Here is a 20,515-nt window from a genome sequence, read left to right as displayed (position 1 = left end):
ACAAAATGAGACCAGCACAAGGAAATCAGGCTTGCTTTCTTCTTCTTTTTTTTTTTTTTTAAGTTTTTATTTATTTATTTATTTATTTAACAGAAAGTGCAAGCAGGGGGAGGGGCAGAGGGAGAGGAAGAAGCAGTTTCCGCTATGAGCAGGGACCCTAATGCAGGACCTGATCCCAGGACCATGACCTGAACCAAAAGCAGACACTTAATCACTGAGCCACCCAGGCACCCCCAAACCTGACTTTCTGAGTTAGATCATACACCTTCTTCTCCCTGTCGAGCACCTAAAGAACAAAATCCAAACTCGGTGTCGTAAATATACCTTTCCTGACCTCCCCACTAACCACTATAACATGAAATGACAAACTCTTCAGAGAACTGCTTCTTTCTACAGACGTACTGCAAGTTTGCCAACTTTACCCCCCTTTTAAATATATTTTGCTCTCCGAAGTTTACTTCTAGAGTTCAGCTGGCCTCACTTTGCATTTGGGCAGGCTACTTCCACCCAACAGTCGGCAGACAGACAGAAGATTATCCTCTCTGTTCAATTAGGAAAAATTGTTCCTTTTATTAAGTGATTTGGGGGTGGGAGGAGGTAGAGAGGTGTGGTAAAAATGACACCTTCATTATCTAAGGTAAGATCTCCAGTACTCTTTAAGAAATCTTTAAATGACTAGTAGGTAAGAGGCTGAGAGTTTCAGGCAGGTTTCCTAGAACATTATCTTTTTTTTTTTTTTTTTAATTTCTTTTCAGCATAACAGTATTCATTGTTTTTGCACCACACCCAGTGCTCCCTGCGATCCGTGCCCTCCCTAATACCTACCACCTGGTTCCCCCAACCTCCCACCCGCCCCCCGCCCCTTCAAACCCCTCAGATTGTTTTTCAGAGTCCATAGTCTCACGGTTCACCTCCCCTTCCAATTTCCCAACTCCCTTCTCCTCTCCATCTCCCCTTGTCCTGCATGTTATTTGTTATGCTCCACAAATAAGTGAAACCATATGATAATTGACTCTCTCTGCTTGACTTATTTCACTCAGCATGATCTCTTCCAGTCCGGTCCATGTTGCTACAAAAGTTGGGCATTCATCCTTTCTGATGGAGGCATAATACTCCATAGTGTATATGGACTACATCTTCCTTATCCATTCGTCCGTTGAAGGGCATCTTGGTTCTTTCCACAGTTTGGCGACTATGGCCATTGCTGCTATAAACATTGGGGTACAGATGGCCCTTCTTTTCACTACATCTGTATCTTTGGGGTAAATACCCAGGAGTGCAATTGCAGGGTCATAGGAAAGCTCCACTTTTAATTTCTTGAGGAATCTCCATACTGTTTAGAACCATTATCTTTTAAGCCAGGAGTGGGGGTGGGGAGGCATGATGGAGACAGGAGTAAGGGCTCAGGTCTAGTAGACGAAGCCTCTGATCTGTAGTTTACAAACTGTAGGCTCCTCTCCTTGATTTCACTCCAGCTCCAAGGTATGGGTCCTGTGTAAAGAAGAGTATACTCTTGTGAGTGTCCTATATTCATTGAAATCCAAAAGTTGTCGTATGTTCCTTTAGGTCTTGCTAAGCTTTTGCTTTTATTCCAACAGATTGTCAAAATTTTAAACCTTTATACTCCCCTGAATGAATTTGAAGAACGGGTAACCGTGGCCTTTATACGAACAATCCAGGTGAGTTTTAAAACATTAATCAATTTTATAAAGTCCTGGTCCAAAACTAGAATCAATTTTATAAAGCTCTCACCTAAAACTAATAAAGGAAATAAAAGTTTAGAGTTTAACTTTGCTTCTCTGTATTAATAAATCACTGGTTATATTCTAAGCCAAAAGACCTTATATCCTAAGGCTTTTCATTTGGGTAAATACTAACTGTATCACGCATAAATAACTTAGCTGTATACACAAAAGACTGAACTTTTAGAATCTCTGCTTGGATTTTAGATGTCGTATTTGCTACTAGCACATCACTGAATTAGAGCGCCAAGTGGAATTAACAAAGTCAGCAGAATATCATCCCCACCCATGAACTAAACTAAGAAATATTATTTTAAGAAAACAATTTGAGCTCTCAGTCTTGCCTCTAAGACTCATAACATTTGCCCTTAGGTACATGCTTGAAAGAAAGAAAAGAAAATGTATTAGGGAAGTGATTATTTAAATCTGTCTTGAGATTGTGGGATTTTTTTTTTTTCTTTTTTAAAAGATGAGCTTCCTAAAGCTGAGCCTTAGGTGATTTGGCTGAATGCCTTTAAAAAAAAAAAAAAAAAATATATATATATATATATATATATATATATATATATATATATATAAATATATATATAATTTATTTATTTATTTTACTACAGTGATAGAAGTTTATTAAGTGAAGATACAGAAAAAGCTCTCAAGAGTGAGAGGGGTCCTAACTGGGTTGCCAATGAGGGCCTTTAGGGTTTGTCTTTTCTAGAAAGCTAATCAGGGAACTTAAATCCTTTTAACATCTCTATTGATAACACCTTCCATGGCTTACTTCCTTTTTAGGGCCTGGTTATTCTTTGTTGGTCACAGTGGTTATCTGTAGAGACACTACCCACCTCACACCCTTAGGGTAGGGTGGTCCGGTTTGTCCTCTTCCCTGTGGTTTCCCCACACCTCCACTTTTTTGGGATTTCTGTGAGCCTGATCACATAGCCCCCTTTCTATCTCTCCCTACCTAGCCCCACCTGATCCTCCCTCCTCCCTCCCCCTGGAATAGTAAGGACTGCCTTCAGGGACCAGAGCATGACAACTCTGGCTGCTTCCTGCTGAAATGGGGCGGTGGGCTATGAGGCAGTTGGAATCAATCCAGGAGTCGGTCCAGGGGCTTGCAGTATGGCTCCAGGGGGGCACGATGGCCAGCAAATGGTACATGCATCAGCACATGCAAAAGGAGAAACATGAAACAAGTTAGGCTCCAAATTGTGATAGATTAGATAAGACCCCCAATTACCAATTTTTTCAAATAGCAGTGGATATCTTGGTTATGTTTAATGGATCACAAGTGTCCCCTATTAATTGGGAGACCTTGCAGGAGTTAACTGTAATGTCGTAACAACACATGTGGGGAAATTTTCCAGGCTCCAAATAGTGTAGCAATAGTAGCATTGTAAGTGTGATTGTAGCCACGTCCAGATGACTCAGAAGGACGGTGACCGTTTCTCCCATTACCCACCGTGGGGAACACCTTGAGGAGATACAACACTTTCTCATTGCCTAAGCCTCCTTAGCCAGCCACTGCACTGTGATCCCAGCATAGGAAACCAGGATCAAAAGAAATGGACGAAAGTGAGCAGAGGAGGCAGGAAAAGGGGAATTGAAATGAGGCTTTATCAAAAAGACACTCAAAAACCTGGAGAACACAGGGGGTAGGAGACGCTCTTCCTCTAGTGCAGTCTTGGGATTTCTCTTCCGAGCGCCTTACACCGTGGCCACGTAGAGATCCAGAGATTGAGAAAGTCAGCCGTGTCTAAGGACAAATGAACATTTCAGCCTTGTGTCTGAGGTGAAACCAGAGGCTGAAGGTCAAAGGAAGGATGCCAAGTCAGGTGGAAGGCCGTTCTTCTAAAGGCAACGCGGTGACATGCGGAGCACAGGGAAAGCAGGCGGAGAGGGAGCACCACAGATAGCTCGAGAAGGCGGGGTGCTGATGGAAAAGATCCAGTCCGGACACAGCCACAGTCTGCTACTGAAAGTAGAGGAAGCCTTTCGATGACAAAGAAAAGCCACCGGGTTCTCTGGAGTCCCCACGGGTTTTTGTGGAGCACTGATAATTTACACAAATCAAAGTACAAGTTCAGAAAGTCTTATTTGGTTTTAAATACTAGCACACACATCAGAGGGAGAGTTGGAACCGCTGCTGGGTTGACAGGGGCGCTGTTGAGAAGAAGAGTCGGAAGTCAAGCCAAAGGTCAAAGAATTTTTGCCACATCAAACTTTGGCGTTGCATTAAGGGCAGAGGGAAAAAAGGTAGCAGAGGTTGGTCAGATCGTCTCTGCAGCGCCAGAATCAGGTTCTGAGTCGCTTCAGCCACCACTCTCAGTGGCTGGTGACTCTATCAAAAAATTCTGTCTGGTGTTTTTTTGTTTTTGTTTTCTTTTTTTTGTTTGTTTGTTGGTTTGTTTTGTTTTGTTTTTTGGGGGGGGTTCTGTTTTTTGGTTTGTTTTTTTGTTTGTTTGTTTTTTGTTTTTGCCAGCTGTAGTTTTATGTTCTGTGTCTCCAGAGACAGAGGCTACACAGAGGAAAGGGTGGAATGATTTGTGCCGACTTCCTGTACTTGCACACATCTAATGTGGGATAAATACTATTTGCTCCTTAAAGCAAACCATTTGCTTGGGTGATATGGGCAGAACGTGCTGACCTTTAAAAACGTAAATTTGAGGGGATTCTTAAACTCACAGAAGGATTCACAGGATAATGCCTATAAGATGACTACCTTGTTAATTTTAAATAAGTATGTGCACCTTTTGCTGCTGAATTATAAATAATATAGGTATTAACTTTTCTAAATTTTTATACCCTCCTCTCAATCCCTTACAATTTCTTCAAACCCTTTAAAGAGTAGAACCTGCTGATCTGAGGTTGAGAAATAAAAGGACATTTAAGTGCTACAAAACAATTTTTAAGAGCCTTTTGCCCTTTCACATTTTATGTACACCTTTATAGGCTGTGTGACCGGGTTTGTAATAATAAATACAACCAAGCTGAGTTCACTTTTGGACTTCAGTGGTCCTGGAGAGACCATTCTGTTAGGTTCTCAACAGACCCACTATTTGGTATCTTTATCTTAAATTAGTAACAGTAGTTGCTTATGTGTCTCTAAATGTCCTTTCTTCGGCTAAACTGTTCCCATTATTTCAAGCTACTTTCTCAAACTGTTAAAATTACTTCAAAATTTTGGCCCAGGACATGTGGGTGGCTCAGTGGATTGAGCATCTGATTCTTGATTTCAGCTCTGGGCATGGTCTCAGGGTTGTGAGATCAAGCCCCACATAGGGCTCCGTGCTCAGCACTGAGTCTGCTTGAGATTCTCTCCCTCCCCTTCTGCCCCTCCCCCCCACCCCTCCACATACACAATCCCCTCCCTCCAAATATATATATATATATATAAAATTTTGGCCCACGTTTCATGTGATACCAACCACATGGAGGTTTTTTTACTTGACAACTGGAAATTTAAAGAGTTTTCCATTTATTATCCAGGTTCACCTTTATGCATTCCACAGCCACTATAGAATCGACTCACAGTCCTATGCTCACACAGATTTTGTTCTAAAAATCTGTTTCCCAGCACTTTTCAAATGCTCCTGCGTTATTTACTAACCTCAGCCCCACTTGAAGGCTTTAGAAACGCAGAGCTATAATGAGTAATAGTCGCCTGTGACCTGCAAAGGCTTAATGAGTTCATATAAGATCTCTTGTTGGTCTTGGCTAATACAGGATAATGATGAAACTTCTAGAAAGTTACAACATACCAAATGTTACCACTGCCTAGCGGTGAGTTTTCCTAAGGAGGAAAAAAATTTTGATCGCTTAAGCTAGTAGTCGATGGCCTGTATTTTTACAAGATCGAGATGTATTGATTTTCCTCTGGGCAACACTCATAGCTAACTAGTCTCTGTGGCCTTCATGTAAGGACGTCTCCACCTGGGTTCCTAATTCAGAGGTTGATGGGATGTGAACCAACAGAAGGAACAAAGGAGCATTAGCCACCCACACGGGACTCACCTAGTGCCAGAGACCATTCTCTGCTTTACCCTAGTTAACTCTATCATTCATGACCTCTGCTAGGGAACCACTTATTTTCTGTATGCCTTCTATGTTTTGTGTTACTCATCACTGCCTTTGTGTGTGTTTAGTTTTTGTAGTGTACCACTGAGATTCCCTACTTTCCTTTTTTGTGTACTTTTTTTATCACCCTGCTGATCACAACTAACATCTTAAACTTGGAACTACCTAATATAAATAATCCCAACTTAGGTCAATAGTACACATGTTCTGCTGCTACATACATACCCCTATCCCTGTCTCTGCCACTATGTTGTTACTGCCACATCTGCTGTACATGATGTCCCCACTAACAGAAATGCTTAACTGTTTTCTGCATCTGCATAAATTATGTAAGAAGGAGCTACAAGCAGAAGTACAATGCTGGCTGTGTTCTTTATTTCTTCCTACAGCCTCAAATTACTGTCTAGTGTCCTTCCATGTCAGCCTGCAGGACGTTTTTTTTTTATGATTTTATTTTTGTTTTATTTGACAGAGACACACTGGTTCTAAGTGTCTAATCAGGTTCTAGAGTTCCAAGAGCAATTGCTTTTTCCAGCTCAGTGGCTGCTTCAATGGAGGGACTGAGGCCCAGTGCTTTCACTCTGCCATTTTGTGTGATGTCACTCTCCCCATTCTGGTTTACAGATGAGGAAACTAAGGCACAGAGAGGGAACATAAGCAGGGGCAGAGGGAGAGGCAGGCTTCCCACTGAGCAAGGAGCCCTATGCGGGACTCAATCCCAGGATCCAGAGATCATGACTCGAGCTGAAGGCAGACACTTAACGACTGAGCCACTCAAGCACCCTGCAGGACTTTCTTTTGTTGATGTGGAAGTGACTTAATTTCTCCTTTATTCCTGAAGGATAGTTTTGCTGGGTATAGAGTTTTTGGTTAAGAGTTTCTTTTAGGACTTTAAATAGGTTACCCCATGCCTTCTGGCCTCTGGTTTCTGATGAAAAAAATCTGTTCATAATCTTGAGGATACTTTGTAAGTGAGGAGTCCTTTCTCCCTCTTTGTTGTTGGACTTTGATAATCTGACTATAATGTGTCTCAGTGTGAGTGTTTATCCCATTTGGATTTTTTTTTTTTTTCCTTCTTGGGGAGGGGGAACAGGTGTACGTTTTTCATTAGATTTTGGATGTTTTCGGCCATTATGTCTTCAATATTTTGCTGCCCTTTTCTCTTTTCCTCTTCTGGGACTACTATGAGGTATATGTTGGTATGCTTTATGGTGTCCCACAGGTCCCTAAGGTTCTGTTTACTTTTATCCATTTTATTTATCTGTTCCTCAAACTGGATAATTTCAATTGCCTTATCTTCAAGTTCACTGATCATTTCTTCTGCCTGCTCAAGTCTGCTGTTGAACCCCTTTGGTGAACTGAAAAGTTTCATTTGAGTTACTATACTTTTCCTAAAATGTTTGGGTCCAAATTAGGTGGGGGGAAGGAGGGGTTGTGTCCCTTTAAATCTTCCACTTGATACCTTTGGAGGAAGCCACTGTATCCCAAGAGAAGGTAAAATCAAGGCACGCATCTGTGCCCATCCATCAGGGAACATGAGAGCAAGGGCAGGAACTCAGATTTTGGAGGACGAGGTCCCACTGTCTGGCCTGCTGCACTGGCTGGCTTCTCCCAGAGTGTGGGCCTCTGTCCCTCAGCTACACAGGGGCTGGAGACTTAGGTTAGTGGCCAATTCACACAGACTGCTCCCTTTGCAGAGATAAGCAACCTCCCCCTTCTTCAGCTCCTGCTGGTTCTAAGTGTCTAATCAGGTTCTAGAGTTCCAAGAGCAATTGCTTTTTCCAGCTCAGTGGCTGCTTCAATGGAGGGACTGAGGCCCAGTGCTTTCACTCTGCCATTTTGTGTGATGTCACTCTCCCCATTCTGGTTTACAGATGAGGAAACTAAGGCACAGATAGGTTCAGGAATTTGCCCACCAGATCAGAGCTCAGGCTGTCTGCCTCCAGAGCCCATGGTCTTAAGCCCTTCACTGTAGTACCTCTCCACACGATTTGCACCTGAAATGTATTTTTCTATTCTCCTTTAGCTGGAAAATTTAAAGACTGCCAAAATTTGGGGAGAGCTTAAGGTCATCTGGATTCCAACAGGCTGAAACCAGGGCTCCTCTCCCTGACGAATGCCACAGGGACAGGGAGGCCACGTTCTCCCGAAGCCCACCCTAATTGTCTTAACAAATGTTTCCATGATACATGCTACTTCACTTTTGTGAGTTCCTCTAAACCAGCTCTTTTGGGGGTGGCCTTTCATGTGGTTGTCGTCTCCCTCACAGGCACAGCTACAAGAGCGGAATGACCCTCAGCAGCTGCTGTTAGACTCCAAGCACATGTTTCCCGTCTTGTTTCCATTCAACCCATCCTCGCTGACCATGGACTCAATCCACATCCCGGCCTATCTGAACCTGGAGTTCCTCAGCGAGGTCTGACAAGGCACAGCCCTCGCCCCTGCCCGTGGCTCCATTTCCAGTGAGGGCAAGAAGGAAGCCTCTTATGTATGGTGAAGTGAGGGGTCTGTTAAATCTGTAAAAGACTGAGAGCCCGTACAGAGTGCTAAACGATACGGAATAAGACACATTTGGCATTATTTTTTGTACGTACTGCTCAGAATAAAAACACTTGAAGTATGGAAGATTTTTAAGTATATGATTTCAATGTAAACAAATACATGTTAAAATCCTCTCCCGCCACCCAGCAGCCCCCATGGCCCATATAAAAGGTGTCAGTCTTTAAAATGGAAACTGCCCAGTTTTGATCTTTGCATGTAACTGGAGGGTGCCCAAAGTAAAATCATATGGAAAATATGCCACATAAGTTGCCTTCAAATGACTTTGAACAAATAATGGTACTAATAACATGAAGCTGTTGCACAGTGGGGCCATCTCCTGAGGTCTACAAACCACCAGTGCAAATAAGTTTGTGGGGAGATGTTCAGAGAACAAAAATACAGGGCTTGGGCCTTCGGAGAAGTTTTCGAAAGTATCCTGAAAGCCTGCTGATGCAGAGACAGTGGTATAACTAACCTCCAAACATTCTGAGGACAGGTTTCTAAAGCAAAATTAGAAGACTCTGTCCCTCCTATGCTTAAACCCTTTTTGCATAGTCTTGGGTTTATGGAAGAGTCCTGCTTAAAATGCTCCGGTCCCAAACTTAAAGTGTGAGCCACACGGAGTCTTTGTTTCCAGTGCTAGTCCATGTGCTTCCTGAGTCCACAAAACTTTCACAAAAATCTATGTAATCTACATATTAGAAAAGAATACCAACTTTGGTTTTATTTACAGATAAAAAAACCAAACAAGTCAGTATGAAAGCCTGTAATCCCTTAATGCCATGAAACTCCCAATAAGAACATCACATAATGCACTGTTAATTCCAGGTAACCAGAAACAGTAAAAGAAAATGAACGTGAGAATCCGATTATTTGAAAAACTTTTCTAAATATTCAGTTCAGGGATTATTATCGTCCAAAAGTCTTTTTGGGTTTGTATGTTTGTATAAGTGTAGGTTCTTTTTAAAGAGTGAGAGTAGCTTAGGTCAACACTCCCTTTTCAGGTTATTTGGAACATTTATTTTTTATTTATTTTTTTAAAGATTTTATTCATTCAGCAGGGGGAACAACAGATGGAGAGGGAGCAGACTCCCATGGAGGAGGGAGCCCGATGTGGGGCTCCATCCCAGGACCCTGGGATCATGACCTGAGCCAAAGGCCGATGGTTAACCAACTGAACCACCCAGGCATCCGTTTTCAACAACTTTTAAATTCACCACATAAACACGGCAAATACCTCTGCTTTGAAAAAAGGATTAAAACAGTTTTCAGTGAAATATGACAGCCAATTTTATGTTCACTGCTTTTATAGGTTTTTTCCTTGCCTCTTCAACAGTAGGCATTCAATTAGAAAGCCCTGCATATTCTCTAAACCCACTTTTTGGTGATTTTTTTTCCCGTATTTCTAACAGATAACAGTATGTTGCTCCCATGACCAGAAGAGATGGTATTTGCAAAACTGAGAAGAGCCTCTATATGACATCAAGATTACCCCATGAATGGCAGGTAGAACGTCCCCCTATGCGCACGCATGCACACGCACACACTTACACACACGTAAGCACCACCTGTCTATCAGCCAGCCAACTCCAAAAGCTGCTGGAAACACCTCACACCCCAAGACCTGAATGGTCCTGTGTCCATTCGGCTCCACTTGCTCCGCCATTCTTGGGCCTGCTAGGGCACAAGGCCCAGCGCCTGGGCAGACTCTGGAGCATCCCGTCCAAATCTACAACCCCAGCACGACTCGTTCACGGAAACCATGGCGGGCCGCTCTCAGGTATCCGCAGAGCTGTACCTGTCCCCCATTCGCCGGGTACAGCTATGTCCTCTGAAACCCACAATGCACCCCCTCAGCCCACACAGTGACTTCCTTGGGAAGGCCAGTCTGTGGGTCTGTGGCTACCTCTTTTTAAAGTCATTTATTAAGTATAATTTGCTGATGTTGCACTTCAGTTTAAAACTGAGCTTTCATGTAAGGACTGACCTTCATCTTCAAGTTAACCCCAAATGGCCTTGTTTCGAGTGTTGAGGAGTTTGAAAAGCAGTGATTCTATAAATGTAACGGCTTGCTGTCCTTACATTCTGTCTTATATCCTCACTCTCTCCATCTCCATGGGTCACTACTGCTGTCACCGTTAATCATAGGTGCCAAGGACTCATTAAATAAAAGCTTGGCAATTAGAATAAATGTGGCAGCGGAGGGGGAGGGGGGTATGAATAGTCCTTTTCCAGGAGAGAGGGGCATTTCACTGGAGCTGTACTTAATAGAGTACTAACAACAGAGAAATAACAGTGACTGGAAAATGCTTGGGTCAGCCCTGGGTCAGCCCTGTTTAACTTAACACTTGGAGACTGAAAAGAAGCACTTTTAGAGAAACTTTAATCACTTATTAGCATTTTTATTCTTTGCTTTTTTAAAGCTAAACATTTTCCGACTTCATGAAATCAATGACTTCGTGTAATTTAAGTCAACACCAAGGTCTGACCTCAGTCCACACTGGATACCTGTCTCCTTTTTATTCAAAATTTAGTCCACACCCACTCTCACCCCATGCCTTGGGCAGTTACTAAGATAACTGACTTGTCAATTATTTCTCGGAAACAAGAGTTGTAGAGGGACGTCATGGTGGAGTTTTCCTTTGTTTCTTGAAACATTAAGAGCATTTTAACGATTATTTAAGAATCAAATATTTATAAACAGCCTGTGTTTTCAGTATCATGGGGGACCTCTGTTTGCCGGTAGTAATGCAGATCAGTCACTGTTGCTGGAGCTGGGAAGCGCGCCCCTCTCTGCGTTCTCCCTGGGTCTTCACAGCTGCAGTTTGCTCTGTGGCAGCTGAGCAGCAGATGAGACCCAAAGTTTATGGAGGTTGTTTCTCCGCTTTCCATGGGGCATGTCCGTAGGAGCACCTTCCCTTGATTTTCCTATACTCAAAATTTTCAGGCTTTTGTAAAAAACAAGACAAAAGAGAAACCTAGGAACTTGGAACACTTAGGAAAAATTTAACCCTGCTACCATCAATTCACCACTCTTAGAGCCTTACCGCATCAAGATTACAGGAAATAAATTAGAATTCATTTCTTCTGCCTACAATATAGGTAACGGTTGTCATACATGGGACCTCCTTCTAGGCAGCAGGGGTATCCGGAATTGAAGCACTTGTCTCCTGCCTAGGGGACTGGACAGTCACTACAGTGTGACAGCATGGGGGCAGGTCCCTGTCCTTTTTTCTCCTAGAGTATTCCTAGGCAGTTTCTCAAATTAATTTGCTGCACGAGCCGAATAGCCAAAATTCATTTTTTTGCACACACTGGTGCCATAATTAGAGAATTAGGGGGTATAGAAAAATTAGAGGTGAATGGCAATGACAAATATAGGACTGTTCTTTCCTCTTACTAGGTTGATACTAAGTATTGGTTTTCCTAAAGAAATTTCTAATTCTAATAAAGCAATCAAATGATTTTAAGCTATTTTCTAAGATGATACTATATCAGAATAACCCAGATTTGGATATAACATTTTGCCAGCAACTATTATTTAGATGAAGGACTGCTTCTCCGAAGAGGGTTCACATGATATGCCGGAGTAAATCTAACATTGTAAGAAGAAATACTACTGATAAAAATATTTTTTCATTTTGAACAAATCTGTAAAGTACACCTTTGTTTATAGAAAAAGATGCTTGTATTAGTTACTATAATATTCAGCTGTGGATAAAAATTTGTGGAAATAAATACTTTTGAAGAAAGTGGTGTGCCAAATCTAAATGAAATTTAGAACTCTGCAGCTGTATATCGGCTGAAAAGCTTATTTTTAATGCCTGCTTGAGAAACTTGATTCTAGGGGCCTACATTCAAACATGGATCATGATCACTTAAACCAGGGGTTGGCACTTCTGCCTGTAGGTAGGGCGTGGGAGCAAACTTTCCCTGTAAAATAACAGACTTAATGAGCAATTGCCTCAGAGCCACAGAATTCAAACACAGTAGTTTGGAAGAGGAAAAGACGAGTAGATCAATGGCACAGGACACAGAGCCTAGGGACAAACTCAGTCACATGTATAGCTTTGCATATGTGTAAAAAAAAAAAAAATAGTGGGAAAATATTTACAAGATCTGTATGGAGTTTATAACATAAGTGAAACATTGACAGCCTGGAGAAATTATATCACGTTTGCAGATAATAAGACTTAAATACCAAAACTGTAGTCGGTTGTCTCCAAGTTGATCTACACAAAGAACCAAAAAAAAATCTCAACAGTATTTTTGTGGGGGAAATCGACAAACTTATTCTAAAATTGATAGGGAAGTGCCAAGACCCAACGATAAGGAAGACCTTCCTTAAAGGGAAAACTTTCCCAACAAGTACCAAGACTTAATATAAAACTTTAGTAATTAAGATGTGAGATGTGTAGAAATGGCACAGACCAGTTATCCTCTGGAACAGAATAGAGAGCCCAAAAACTAAACATAGATACAGAAACACGGGTAGGCTGTTTCTTACCTACAAGAGCACACACCAAAATCACCTGGAAATCTTTGAAACTTAGGTCAGCAACCCCAACAGTAGGTATAGGTTAAGGTTTCTCCAGGGACGGTGCCCTTAAACAGTCATCACTAGGAACCACCATGAAACACTTCATGATACAGAAATACTGGTTGGAGAAAAGTTGCCTCTAAAAAAAAAAGTTACCTCTAAAAGTTACCAACCTCCATGGAGTGCCTGGGTGGCTCAGTCAGCTGGGCATCTGCCTTGGGCTCGGGTGATATTCTCAGGGTCCTGGGCTGGAGCCCCTCATTGGGCTCCCTGCTCAGCAGGGAGTCAGCTGCTCCCTCTGCCCCTCCCCCTTGCTCATGCACACACGGGCGCTCTCTCTCTCAAAAGCCTTAAAAAAATAATAAAACCCAACCTCCTACCTAAGGATGGACTCACCTCTCTTCTGGGTGGCTGATGGAAGAATAAGGTCACTCTTCAGGAAACCCTTCCCCTCATGCCCAGAGAGGTCTAGGCTTACCATCAAGGCGTCCACAAGAAAACTGTCCACGAAGAGTCAAATTTCATACAAGACACACTTAACTACTTAAGAGTTGAGAGAGCAAAGAAGCCCAACATCAGGGACCTGGTCTGGCACTTGTGGTATGAGAAGCTAGACTGGCCCTCCCAGCCAGGCCAGGCTGTCCTCCCCTGGTGCCCAATCTCACAAGACACCAACATCGGGCAAGGCTGCTCTGTGCCTATGATGAAATGAGACAACATCTGACTGAAGACCACTTGATGGTTTTGTCTAAGTATAGAGACAAGACCACGGGCAAACCACTTGATTCCAACCCAGCCTCTCCCAGCCAATAAGAGTGAAAGCAGCCTCACCAGCAGCCAAGTTAGTCTAGCTTGGATCTGCCTCCTCCTAGATAGGATTATATCATCCAAAGAATTGTCCCTACTTCCAGAAAGAACCCTACCCCTCCACACCCCTATATGTGACATTCCCCAGGCACTCCTGGCTGCCCTCCAATAAAGGAAAGGGGAAAACAAATGGTTAAATGATAGAGATCAGTCAGCAGGATATGAGTCTCCAACAGTTTGCAACTGTCTTAGGGATTTACAAGAAAAAAGCAATCTCTAGAAACCTATAGACTCAATCTCCCTAACATCACCCTCCCGTCCACAAGATAGAAAACTTCATATACAGTCCCTTCTCACACCCCACTGCTGCTCTTTCTGCCCATGGGTCCCGTCCTCGTGCTTTGATAAAACCACCTTTTCACTCCAAAGACATCTCAAGAATTCTTTCTTGGCCATGGGCTCTGAACCCCACCACCCCACCACCCCACCACTCCAAACCACATCAATAAGTACCCACCTTCCCCCATTTGAACATGGTTTCATGCAGACACGATGCCTACAGCTGTAGCAACCAAAAGCCTGGATACTTGATGACATGGTAATACTTGGAGGCTTCTTGTTATGTGGAACAATAAAAAACCTTATTGTTTAAGCCATTTTAAGTCTTCTGTTATTTGCAGCCAAAAACAGCCCAACTGGTAATTAGCCCTAAAGGAAAAATAAGCCTTTATTTAACACAGCAACTATGATGACAAAAAAAATATTAGAACTGAGTTACTGTCAAACCCAAATACATTAAATATAATGTAATAACTTAATTCCTACACCTAGAATAGTACGTGCTCTGTATCGTCCTTGAGAGGATTTAAAAAAAGTTTCTCATATTGTTTCCCGCAGGAACTCTGGCTGGGTAAGTGTGAACATTTACTGCTGACACATTGCCTCACCTCTCCACCTACCTGAAACCATTTTATCTCCCCTACTCCCCCCACCACAGACCCTCCCATGCAGAAAAAAGGAAATAAATCTTCAGAACCTAAGCCACCATACACTGGAAAATATAGAAAGTCATTCTTAACAGGCTTTCTTCCCAAGTACTTTTACTTCTTCCTCCAAGGAAGATTCACTTAACATTCACCTACTTTCATTTTGTGTAATAGAGACCTTAGCTAATGATACCTGTCAGCTTCTCTATCCCCACTCCTATATTTCCATATCCTCTGAGTCCTGAAGACAACAGGCCTTGGGCATTTGAGAATCACATGTTCAAAATTCTAATTCAGCAATTTCTAGATTGGAGGCCTTGGCAAGGTCTTTGGATTCTCTGAGGCTAAGCTTCATCATTTATAAAATGAGAAGAGAAAAAAAAACCCCACCTACCTCATGGGGTTGTAAACTGTCCCTCAGTCAGGATTTGTCCAATATATGTGAATTGTGTATTATTCCATTTTATAGGATTATTATAACACCTGGGTATAAAATTTATAAACACCATATGTAAGGCCCTGGCACAATGCTGGGCACACAGTATTATTACTCCCTGTTCATCATCCAGAAGATGCAGGTAAAAAAAATCATCTGGTAGGTGAGAAGCTTTGATCTTGGTCAGAATTCTATTGACTATACATACTCGTTGTGGGAAAGTAGTTTACATATTTTTAAAAGTTAATAACCCTCAGAGCTTACCTATATATTAAATCAGCTATCCATTTCCTGCATTCATTCCATTTAAAGTGACAGAAAGGAGAAAAGGAATAAATCTAAGGGTCAAATTGCAGTAGATCGCAAGAAAATGGGTGACGAGGAGGTAGAAGGTAGGAAGGGGAATAAAGTGATTTTTTGTGACGATGGACATGTTTTAATTATAGTTTTATAGCCGATGATAGAATGGGTTACAAGAGTGTATACACTTGTGAAATTCAACCAATTTAAGATTTTCACCGCATGGCCACATGTAAATTCTGCCTTAAGAAAAACCAGAAATAAATATTGGTATCTAATAGGACCCAAGCCAAGTGTTCCCAGAGTGAAGTGTATAACTTAACCCTTTCATCTGCCACTTCACTTTCCTCCATTTCAGTGACCCAGGTCATCTGCCGCTAAGCAGGGTCTGGGAAGCCAAGGATTATTCTGAGGTGTCAGGACAATAGTAGCCTTAAGGCTATGTCACAATACCAAGGCATTCACCTCACTTCACGAAGTCAGGTAGGCTTTTTATCACCTCATATCCTCATAAAAATGTTCTGCCTCAGTTGGTTAAGCATCTGCCTTCCACTCAGGTCATGACCCCAGGGGTCCTAGGATGAAGTCCCACCTAGGGCTCCCTGCTCAGCTTCTCTCTCTCCCTCTGCCCCTCCCTCTGCTTGTGCCCTCGCTCTTTCTCTTAAATAAATAAAATCCTAAAAAAAGAAAGATAAAGACCACATTCACTTTTTTTTTTTTTTTAAAGAAAGAGAAAGGGGGGGCAGGTGCAGAGAGGGAGAGAGAAAGAGAATCTTAAGCAGGTTCCACCCCTAGATGGAGCCTGAACCAGGGCCCCATCTTACCACTCCCAGATCATGACCTGCGCCAAAGTCAAGAGTCAGGGGCTTAACTGACTGAGCCACGAAGGCGCCCCCCACATAACTTTTATTAGGGTATATTACTTTCTTATTATTGCTATTAATCTCTTACTGTGCCTGAATCATAAACTTTATCATTGATATGTACATACAGGAAAAAAACACGGGGCTTGGCACTATCTGGTTTCAGGCATCCCCTAGGGGTCTGGGACCATGTCTCCCTCCCATTCAGGGGTGGGGGGGCAGAGACTACTGTATTAAGTTCTGCATTAGGAAAATAAGGTAGTTTGATGTTAGATGTGATATAACAAATACACCAAAACTAACAACTGCAGAATACAGGTGGTGGATGTATGGGTGTTCTCTGCAGAAATGTTTCCACTTCTCTGTATGTTCAAATGTTTTCATAAAGAAAAGGACGGACTTAACACCTTGCAAGAAGGCTACAGGAGTCGTCTAGGGCAGGCACGCCCTGAGGGTTCACAGAAAACCTGGACGTGATCCGCCGCAGCTTCGCAGGCACAGGAACCGCCCCCAGCACACACACCCCGCCCCGGGCCCCGGCGCCGACGGCCGCGCTGCTCGCCCGGTCTCAGTCCGTTCTCAGCACACACTCCATCACCTGGTTCCTAGAACTCAGATTGCGCAGTGGTCACGTCATCATCGACCAGGGCTCACAGTCACAGCGGCCGAAGCCTCCCTAACTCTCCCTCCCCTCCAGCCTAGCCCGCTGCCCCTCATCTCCCCGCCCCGGTCCCCAGCCACCCTTCGCCTGACGCGTTTTCATAATCCTCTCGGGCTCCAGGCCAGCGGCGCCGCCAGCAACGGGGCCCGATCATATAAGGAAAATACCGCGAGCTCATGTGCGGGATACACTGGGGACTCCCTGCCTTCCGACACTCGCTGCACTCCCTCGCGCCGCAATCGCCCCCGCCCCGCTCGCCCGTCCGCCCCGTCCCCACCTCCACCCGGCGCCCGGCCTCCAGGCCCCTCTCGGGCCCCGCCGCCCTCGCCCTCTCCGCGCAGCCGCACCGCGCAGCCTGCGACAGAGGCTCAGCCAATCCCCTCGCGGCGACCTCGCGCCCGGCCCACCCGACTTCCGGCCGCGCGCCCCCTCCCCTCGAGTCCCTTCCACGTGGGGGGCGTCTCGGTGTCGGGACGCCTGGTCCAGGGACTAAGGCGATCCGGTGCGGGGTGAAAGGGGACGTTCAGTACAGGATTCCGGGGCGGGTTATAGAGGCCGGGGGCAGGAGGGACAAGGGCAGGGTCAAGTCATTGTCTCGCTGGGGAAAAGGGAGGTAAAGTCTTTAAAGACAAGAGTGAGGAGGAAGCGCGCTGGCAAGGAACGCTCTCTTCTGCAAGGCCCGGCTGCGGGCAGGGTTGGGGTTCCCACACGGAGGGTGGCATCTCGCCGGGGGCGACGAGCCCCGACCGGCCGGAGAGGCGGGAAGTGGGTGAAAGGGCGGGGGCGGGGCCTCGCGGGTCGCCGCCCCTGGCTTTAAGGCCGGGAGGTGGGCAGGGGCCCCTCCTCATCGCTGGAGGGGAAGCCCTGCGTTCGTCCCCGCTCGCAGCCATGTCCCTGCTCAGAGGTGAGCGTCGGTGGTGTCTCTCATGGGGGGAGAGGGATTTGATGAAAGCCCAACCCGAAGGATTCTCCCGGGTCAAGGAGGAAACGTACGTGTAAGGCACTAGCGACAGCGACTCCGATGCAGTGGCCAGCTGAGGGTCGAAACCAAGGTTTGCTTCTGACCTTGAAGGTCATTTCCCTTCGTCGCGCAGACCACCCCGCCCGCGCCCGGTGTTTGCAGCAGTTGGAGAAAACTGGGGCGGCGCCGGAAGCACCGGGCGGCCTGGGAGGCGGGGGGTGCTTCGCAGAGGAGCCCCCGCCTCTAAACAGGTTCTCGGATGCAGAATCTTGTGGGGACGCACTGACGGTCTCTTGGGGTCTCCGGGGAATTTCTGCCCCAGTGACCTGCTCCGCCACATACTTCGTGGCATTCTGTTGGAAGACCAGCTTATTCCCTTTCCCTTCCATTACTTTAAGTTGACTCTAGGAAAGTGCAACACTAAGTACATAAATTTTAGGGTTACTACCTTTTTAAAAAAAGAATTACAAACTCTCGTCTCATAACAAATGGTCACAGTCAATAGAACTTTAATTTTCAGGAACAAGAACAGTAGTACCCCAGGGGCTTTTGTTTTCTTTTCTTTTCTTTTTTAGCATGCTTTCCGTTGCACCCAAGAAATCGTTCTCTTACTGCAGTTTGGCTATTGGGATTGTTTATATATCCTTTCAAGGCAGCTAGGCGTGCCTGCCAAATTAATCTAGAAACTGAAATGGATGCTGTAGCAGCAGTTTCCCTTAATTTGTTCTGGTTGTTGTGTGTCATTGCTCTAATTAAGTTAATATTTTCTCTGAGACAGACAGGAAGGCAGTGTTCCTGTTTTGCATTCTAGTGGGATTTTTTTTCCTGTGCTGTCACATCAGCACACCTTGCAAGTCCCTTGGCAACCAGTGATCTTTATACTGCCTCCATAGTTTTGCCCTTTCCAGGTGGCATATACTTGGAATCATAGTCTGTAGCCCTTTTAGATGGGCTTCTTTCACTTACCAGTATGCATTTAAGCTTCCTCCGTGTGTTTTCTTGACTTGACAGGTCATTTATTTTTATTGCTGAATATGTGTTGTATGGCTGTGCAGCATCCATTCACCTATTGAACGACATCTTGGATTCTTACAAGTTTTGGCAGTTCAGAATAAAGCTGCTGTAAACATTCGTGTGCAGGTTGTGTGGACGTGAGTCTAAGGCTCATTTGTATAAATGCATAGGAACAGTGATTCCTAGATCATGTGGATAGGGTAGGTTTTGTTTTAGTTTTATAAGGAACAGCCAAACTGTCTTCCAAAGTGCTTGTCTTTTGCATTACCAGCGGCAACGAGTTTCTTGTGCCCTGCATCCTCCCCAGCATTTGGTGGTGTTAGTGTTTTGGATTTTAGCTATTCTAATAGTTGTGTAGTGCTCTCTCGTTACTTTAATTTGTATGTCCCTAATGACGTAGGATGTTGTGTATATTTTCTTACGGCTGTTTGTCATCTTTATATCATCTTTTGTGGGGTGTGTTAAGATTTTTCTCTTACCCACTTTTTCACTGGGTTGTAGGTTTTCTTCTTTTGAATTTTAAGATGTATATGTGGTGAGGGAGCAGAAGGCTAGCTGAAGCTAGCTGAAGCATACACTGACAGCCTGCAACCTCCACCCAACCCCCACTCTTGGATGGGACCTTTGTGATGTTCTTCCAGGAATCTTCCAACTGTCATCTCGTTAATATCTTGCTAGAGGGGAAAACAACCTGAACTTGTGGTATCTTGTAGGTACCTTGTAGTTGGTCCTCTTTAGCATAGGAAAGTTCTTTTGAAACCTCCCAATTCCTTCCTTACAACTCCCAAGGGGATAATCAGGCATTCTTTTTTTTTTTTTTTTTAAGATTTTATTTATTTATTTGACAGAGAGAGAGATCACAAACAGGCAGAGGGGCAGGCAGAGAGAGGACGAAGCAGGCTCCTTGCCCAGTAGAGATCCAAGGACCCTGAAATCCTGACCCGAGCCAAAGGCAGAGGCTTAACCCACTGAACCACCCAGGTGCCCCAATCAGCCACTCCTTAAGACACTGGCACAGCAGCTGTTCTGCACAGAGCCCTGTCCCCTGTGCTTTAATAAACCACCATTTTGCACCAAAGACTTCTTGGCTCTGGACCTCACCCCACCAAAACTCTCCTATATTCCAAAACCACATCATTTGTGTATATTGAATACCAGTCATTAATCAAATAAGTGTGTTTTAAATATTCTCAGTTTGTAGCTTGTTCCTTTCATTTCCTTCTATGGTCTTTTGCAGAGCAGAATTTTTTAATTTTAATGACATTCACCTTTCCACATTTTTCGTTCATGGATAAAATTCTGGTGTTGAATCTAAAAAGTTACCACCAAGCCCATGGTCACCTAGATTTTATCCTATATTATCCTGTAGAAGTTTTATAGTTTTGCATTTTACATTTAAGTCTGCGAGCCATTTTGAATTAATTGTTGTGAAAGGTTTAAGGTCTGCGTCTAGATTTTATTTTTTAATTAATTTATTACTTTATTTTTGCACATGGATGTCCATGTCCAGTTGCTCCAGCACCATTTGCTGAAAAGACTGCCCTCTCTCCATTGAGTTACCTTTGTTCCTTTGTCAGACTTTGAGCTTCT

The 20,515-nt window shown here is 44.0% G+C and overlaps 2 protein-coding genes, 1 long non-coding RNA gene and 2 other non-coding genes across 9 annotated transcripts in view; 2 read left to right on the top strand and 3 right to left on the bottom strand.

Moving 5' to 3' along the window:
- Window positions 1-8,441, top strand: part of MYO5B (myosin VB) — a 340,465-nt gene extending 332,024 nt beyond the window's left edge. For both annotated transcript variants that reach the window (XM_045065614.1, XM_045065613.1), the window contains exons 38-39: window positions 1,599-1,679; window positions 8,086-8,441. In XM_045065614.1, the coding sequence (XP_044921549.1) occupies window positions 1,599-1,679; window positions 8,086-8,238 (234 nt within the window). In that variant the 3' untranslated portion in view covers window positions 8,239-8,441. The remainder of the gene's footprint in view (window positions 1-1,598; window positions 1,680-8,085) is intronic.
- On the bottom strand, window positions 1,222-18,276 carry LOC123387639. Of its 3 annotated transcripts, none has more exons than XR_006602115.1 (4): window positions 17,944-18,276; window positions 14,222-14,412; window positions 2,585-3,902; window positions 1,222-1,491 (listed from the first exon to the last, which is right to left on the bottom strand). It is a non-coding gene; the product is annotated as an uncharacterized LOC123387639 (long non-coding RNA). The 3 variants fall into 3 exon arrangements; XR_006602116.1 differs by having other exon boundaries at window positions 2,585-3,495; window positions 17,944-18,273; XR_006602117.1 differs by lacking the exon at window positions 17,944-18,276 and adding an exon at window positions 15,085-16,068.
- On the bottom strand, window positions 16,853-16,935 carry LOC123387696. The gene has a single exon (XR_006602203.1).
- LOC123387699 lies at window positions 17,013-17,155 on the bottom strand. Its single transcript, XR_006602206.1, has one exon.
- ACAA2 (acetyl-CoA acyltransferase 2) overlaps window positions 17,701-20,515 on the top strand; it is a 29,975-nt gene continuing 27,160 nt past the window's right edge. The window contains exon 1 of one of the 2 annotated variants that reach the window (XM_004752179.3): window positions 17,701-17,854. In XM_004752179.3, coding sequence (XP_004752236.1) covers window positions 17,839-17,854 — 16 coding nt within the window. In that variant the 5' untranslated portion in view covers window positions 17,701-17,838. Of the gene's footprint in view, window positions 17,855-17,893; window positions 18,003-20,515 lie in introns of those variants that run through there. The other variant, XM_004752178.3, reaches the window with a different exon arrangement.

Source organism: Mustela putorius, unplaced genomic scaffold (genome assembly GCF_011764305.1).
Source record: "Mustela putorius furo isolate JIRA1106 unplaced genomic scaffold, ASM1176430v1.1 tig00003858_pilon_pilon_pilon, whole genome shotgun sequence".
In the NCBI taxonomy this organism is placed as follows: domain Eukaryota; kingdom Metazoa; phylum Chordata; class Mammalia; order Carnivora; family Mustelidae; genus Mustela; species Mustela putorius.
This window is presented reverse-complemented; position numbering and strand designations above follow the sequence as displayed.